The sequence below is a fragment of the Lucilia cuprina genome, chromosome 3, assembly GCF_022045245.1.
Source record: "Lucilia cuprina isolate Lc7/37 chromosome 3, ASM2204524v1, whole genome shotgun sequence".
Classification (NCBI taxonomy): domain Eukaryota; kingdom Metazoa; phylum Arthropoda; class Insecta; order Diptera; family Calliphoridae; genus Lucilia; species Lucilia cuprina.
The window spans coordinates 43,996,415-44,002,494 of record NC_060951.1 but is presented as its reverse complement, the minus strand read 5'-3'; the positions used below and the strand labels follow the sequence as shown (position 1 = coordinate 44,002,494).

General features: G+C 27.0%; 1 protein-coding gene across 1 annotated transcript in view; it reads right to left on the bottom strand.

Moving 5' to 3' along the window:
• LOC111681251 (tyrosine-protein phosphatase non-receptor type 9) overlaps positions 1-5,297 on the bottom strand; it is a 71,382-nt gene extending 66,085 nt beyond the window's left edge. Inside the window, exon 1 of the mRNA XM_023443007.2 lies at positions 5,170-5,297. Within this exon, the coding sequence (XP_023298775.2) occupies positions 5,170-5,205 (36 nt within the window). The 5' untranslated portion in view covers positions 5,206-5,297. The remainder of the gene's footprint in view (positions 1-5,169) is intronic.
• Between the last annotated feature and the right edge of the window lie 783 nt (positions 5,298-6,080).

Genomic DNA, 6,080 nt, shown 5'->3' with positions numbered 1-6,080 from the left:
ATGAGATTCTCAACAACTTTTCTAGTAAAAAGTTGATGAGATTCTCAACAACTTTTCTAGTAAAAAGTTGATGAGATTCTCAACAACTTTTCTAGTAAAAAGTTGATAAGATGTTCTAGTAAAATGTTGATGTTGATGTTGAGTTGATAAAGTAGTGAAACATTTTTTCTAGCAACAAGTTGCTAATAGTCTTTAAAGCTTTATTGCCTAGAAACTTGTCAACATCTAACAAACAAGTTATAAGGCAAAATCTAACAATTCTCTTCTTAATAACATGACATTATTACCAAGCATTACTAATTGCAATTATTCAACCTTAAATTAAAAAAATACTTTCAAGAATATTCTTAAATTTCCCAAGCATTTTAATGTCAAATAAATAAAATTCTTTATTATTTTTATTAAATATTACATTGCACAAACTATAATTATTACAATAAAACAAACATGAATTATGTTGTTTGATATAAATCTTTAATAATTATTTACTTAAAAGAACAACGTTAAAAAAAACTACTCATAAATAAATAATTATGTGAAATTGGAATAGATCTGAGAAGCTACTAGCTTTTAATAGTAAAATAAACAATAGAATAAAAATTATAGCTTAAGAATTAATTATTTTTAGCGTGTTTATTTATACAACTTTTTTTGGTTTAAATTAAAATGCAAAAGATCATTTCCATTGTCATGTTTAATACTTTACTATGCATGTTGTTAAAACTTTAAAAGGTGTTCATGAATTTGCTCTTTTAACACCTGCAAAAATATATTGTTCAAAAACATACAATTGCTACAATTTAGCTTAAGTTGCATTTTCATTGAATTATTCATTCTCAGAAGTCATTCTTCGCTTTAACGTTTTTATGCTTCATAACACGTTAGTGTGTTTAGTCGTCTTTTATCTTTTGATTATTTCTTTATTTTAGTTTTTTTTTCCAATTTCTTATAAACAATTGATTTGTTTTATGAGGCAATTTGCCAAATGAGATTATTTTTGTTTATTGTTTACTTTGTTTTTTTTTTTGCTAATTTTATTTACTTTTTATAATAAATTTTATGAATTTGCTAAGTTTTTAAACAAACAAGTGCAATTGTTTTTTGCTTCGAGTTTTTATGCAATATTTTTTTAATTTCCGGTTCTTTAATCAATATTTTAAAATGAGTTTTTTTATGACATAATAAAGCCCTTTGTTAACGATAATTAAAATGCAATAAGATGTATTTTTAATTATAGTTGTAAAACAAGACTTTAGTGGAAAAAAATACAAGATTTAACACAAAAGTTTACTAAAGAAAATATTTTAGAATGCGATAGAAAATGTATTAGGTTCTAAGCAACATTTTGTTAGTTTAAATTTTATTCTAGTTCTAGTTCAGTTCTAGTTCAGTTCTAGTTCAGTTCTAGTTCAGTTCTAGTTCAGTTCTAGTTCAGTTCTAGTTCAGTTCTAGTTCAGTTCTAGTTCAGTTCTAGTTCAGTTCTAGTTCAGTTCTAGTTCAGTTCTAGTTCAGTTCTAGTTCAGTTCTAGTTCAGTTCTAGTTCAGTTCTAGTTCAGTTCTAGTTCAGTTCTAGTTCAGTTCTAGTTCAGTTCTAGTTCAGTTCTAGTTCAGTTCTAGTTCAGTTCTAGTTCAGTTATAGTTCAGTTCTAGTTTAATTCTAGTTCAGTTCTAGTTCAGTTTAAAATAACAATATAAAGGGATTTTCAGCATAGAAATTTTGGCAAGAGTACAAAAATTAAAATTACAAAAATACGCAGAAAGGTCAATGAATTTCTAGAAAAACATATTTTATAAACAAACACAGGTATTCGCTCGACACAATCTAAAATTAGTTTAACAAATGTTTAAAATTCCTTTACGTATTGCAAATCTATTTTGCCAAAAATAAAACAAAAAATTTCAAGTTTGCATTTCACACTAACATCATCTTTTTCGAATACACTCACTCTTTTTCATTCGTGTTCAATTTCTTTTCACACTTTTGAAGGTGAATTCTGTTTATTTTTGTTCCAATCTATACGTCTGTTCAACTGACGGTTAATTTCAAGTTCCTGTGCAAAACACCGAAAAAAAAGAAACACACACATTTCTCATCTATACCTGATTTCAAAAATAAAATCTATAAAAAACACACACACATCTGAAAAAAATCCCCTGCTTTTACAAAAAAATTCGTATTATGATAAAATTATTTAACTGGAAAAATGTAGCAAAACTACAAAAATATAAATAAAAAAACAAAAGCTACAACAAAAAACAAGAATAACAAAAATAAACATCAATGGCATGAGCAGGCAACACAGCATCTCATCATCTCATCTTTACATTATTATTCTAAACACGATATTGGTATTATGATTATATTGCAACAACAACAATAAAATAAATACACTATTACAACAATACTTAGGTATTCATTTTATTGTGTAAACAATACTTTATTGAAAAAAAAACAACATACGACATGAAGAGTATTGGTGCTTTTTTAAAAATTATTATGAAATTTAATAATTAAAATTTCTAAAGATTTTGTTAAGATTCTGACTAACTTTTCTAACTAAAAGTTGTTCAGATTTTGGGCAACTTTTCTGGTAACAATTCTTCAGATTCTGTGCAACTTTTCTAGTAAAAGTTGTTCAAATTCTAAGCAACTTTTCTAGTAAAAAGTTGTTCAGATTCTGAGCAACTTTTCTAGTAAAAGTTGTTCAAATTCTAAGCAACTTTTCTAGTAAAAAGTTGTTCAGATTCTGAGCAACTTTTCTAGTAAAAAGTGGTTGATATTCTGAGCAACTTTTCTAGTAAAAAGTTGTTCAGATTCTGAGCAACTTTTTAGTATTAAGTTGTTCAGATTCTGAGCAACTTTTTAGTAATAAGTTGTTCAGATTCTGAGCATCTTTCTAATAAATGTTGTTCAAATTCTGAGCAACTTTTTTAGTACAAAGATATTCAGATTTCTAGTAAAAATTTGTTGTGATTCTGAGCAACTTTACTAGTAAAAAGTTGTTCCGATTCTCAGCAACTTTTCTAGTATAAAATTGTTCAGATTCTGAGTAACTTTTCTAGTAAAAAATTGTTCAGATTCTGAGCAACTTTTCAAGTAAAAAGTTGTTCCGATTCTGAGCAACTTTTCTAGTAAAATATTATTCAGATCCTGAGCAACTTTTCTAGTAAAAAGTTGTTCAGATTCTGAGCAACTTTTCTAGTAAAAACTTGTTCAGATTCTGAGCAACTTTTTTAGTAAAAAGTTGTTTAGATTCTGAGCAACTTTTCTAGTAAAAACTTGTTCAGATTCTGAGCAACTTTTTTAGTAAAAGGTTATTCTGATTCTAAAAAACTTTTCTAGTAAAAGGTTGTTCAGATTCTGAGCAACTTTTCTAGTAAAAAATTATTGAGATTCTGAGCAACTTTTCTAGTATTATTGAGATTCTGAGCAACTTTTCTAGTAAAAACTTGTTCAGATTCTGCGCAACTTTTTTAGTAAAAAGTTGTACAGATTCTGAGCAACTTTTTTAGTAAAAGGTTATTCTGATTCTAAACAACTTTTCTAGTAAAAGGTTGTACAGATTCTGAGCAACTTTTCTAGTAAAAGGTTATTCTGATTCTAAACAACTTTTCTAGTAAAAAGGTGTTCAAATTCTAAGCAACTATTCCAGCAAAAAAATTTTCAGATTCTGAAAAACTTTTCTAGTAAAAAGATAGGTATTAAGATTCTGATCGAATTTTCTGGTAAAAAGTTGTTAAGATTCTCACCATATTTTCTAATAAAAAGTTGATGAGATTCTCAACAACTTTTCTAGTAAAAAGTTGTTATGATTCTAACTTCTCTGTTCCTAAAACAAACGACAATATGTTGATTTTAATAATAAATTTAAAAATATGTAAATAAAAACAAAAATCCTTAAAACTTAAAGAGGAAATTAATACAATGACCTTTAAAATTAAAAACAAACAAGAGAAAATTATTTAAAAGTAATAAAAACAAAACAAAAACAATTGCCTGGCTAAAAATAAGTAGTAAAATAAAAACACACACACACAAAATTAAGCAAAAACACTTTCCCCTTCAACAACAACAAAAAACAAGTAAATTAAACAAACACACAATAGCAACAATAAGTAAATAGAATCACACAAAACATGCAATTACACAAACACAACACTCATTGCAAGAAGTTGGTGAAAAAAGTGCAAGAGTTTTTTTTTGTTTTGCAAAACCTTTTTCAAAGAGAGGTGTAGGGAGAGAAAAGTAAAAGAAAAAAAGAGCACAATAAAATAAAAGTGCAGTTCATTTAATTTGCATGTAGGTTGTTGGTGTGATTGTTGCGTTTTTTTATACTTTGCACAGGAAGTTGTTGTAAAGTGGCAACTCAAATTATGAAAAAAAAAATATGTTGGAAATAAAGCAACAATAACAAAGTAAACCTAAAACAGCTGGATGATTTCGACATGAAAAAAAACTCAAGGAAAACCTCTTGTACAAAAACAAAAAAGGCAAATTTTGTTGGAGGGTATTTATTTTTTCTCTTATAAGAATAAACCAACAACAAAAATCCACTTGCTTAACAAGCGGCATTTTCATGTTTTCTTTTTTTTCATTATCTACACACATTCGTTTATTATAATTTTCGCATTTCACGATTTCTTTAAAATATGGGAGTCAGCATAAAAATTGAAAATCTACTAAACTCCCCAAATACATTATCACCATCAATCTGCATCATGTAAAGGAATTTTTCTTCCAAAAATACACAACCTCTATGAAAATAACAACACACACACAACGCAACAAACACTTTATAAATTTATCCATGAAATCTTAAATGTAAAATTTTTACTTAATATCATCATCACCACATCAAAATGCTAAACAATTTTACAAGTTTTTCCATTTTCTAGTTGGATTGAGGTGTGGGCAAAGTAGAAACACTTGTTTTCCTTTTAGTTTTTTCCATTTCACACTACTTGCACATTTCATTTCTTTAGCCAATTATTCGGCATTTTTTTTTAGTTATTACTAAATGCGTTTTTCTTAAAGTCCATTTTTTATCAGTTTCTCTATATATTTTTTTCAATACACACAGTCCATTTGTTTTCTTTTTATATAAATTCTTGTATACATTTATTTATTAAATATATATTAATATTTTTAATAATTTTTTTTCCACTTACAAATTGAATTTCATCCGATGCAACTTCCGACGCCATTTTGAACGTATATGATTCTGGTTTACTACTCTTCTTCAATAATATCGTTTTGGTCGTGGTGTTGTCGTTTTCCCATGGAAAGAACAACTTGCCCAAGAAACACACACCGAAAAGCAAAGAGAAACTGGTGGGAAAAGTAAATGGAGAAAAAAAAAACAATGATAAAGTAAAAATAAAAACAAAACAAAGGTAAAATTGTAAAAAAAAACAGTTGCAAAATATAAGAGAGAACGACGGTGAAAAAAATAGAGAGAGCAAAGCGAAGGAGAATGAATAATGAAAATTGTATAATTGTAGAGTTGTATTTATGAGGGAGTAATGACAACTGTTTTTAAAAAGCACTAAATTAATGCAAATTCAACTATTAATTATGTTGTAATTAGGGTTCTATAGTTGAAACGAAAAGTCGACTTTTTGCATTTTATGAAAAGTCGACTTTTGCATTTAGTTAAAAGTCGATTTTTCGACTTTTAATATTTTATAAATAGTCGACTTTTTTCGACTTTTCCGACTTTTTCCGACTATTTTCGACTTTTTCCGACTTTTCGACTTTTTCCGACTTTTCGACTATTTTCGACTTTTATAAAGTTGCCAGAAGCGTAAATTTATAATGTTGCCATTAAACATTATATTATTATTATTTATTATTATTAATAAATAAATTTATATTTTTTCTATTTATTGCAATTTTGTGAGTTTTTTCGACTTCTTTCTATTTTTGACTTTTCGACTTGTTTCGACTATTTCCGACTTTTCGAACAATCGACTTTTTGTCGAAAAAAGTCAAAAAGTCGAAGTCGACTATTTTGTTCCAAAAAAAAATCGATAACTCGACTATCGTCTGTGAATAAAGTCAAAAAGACGACTTTGGAAAT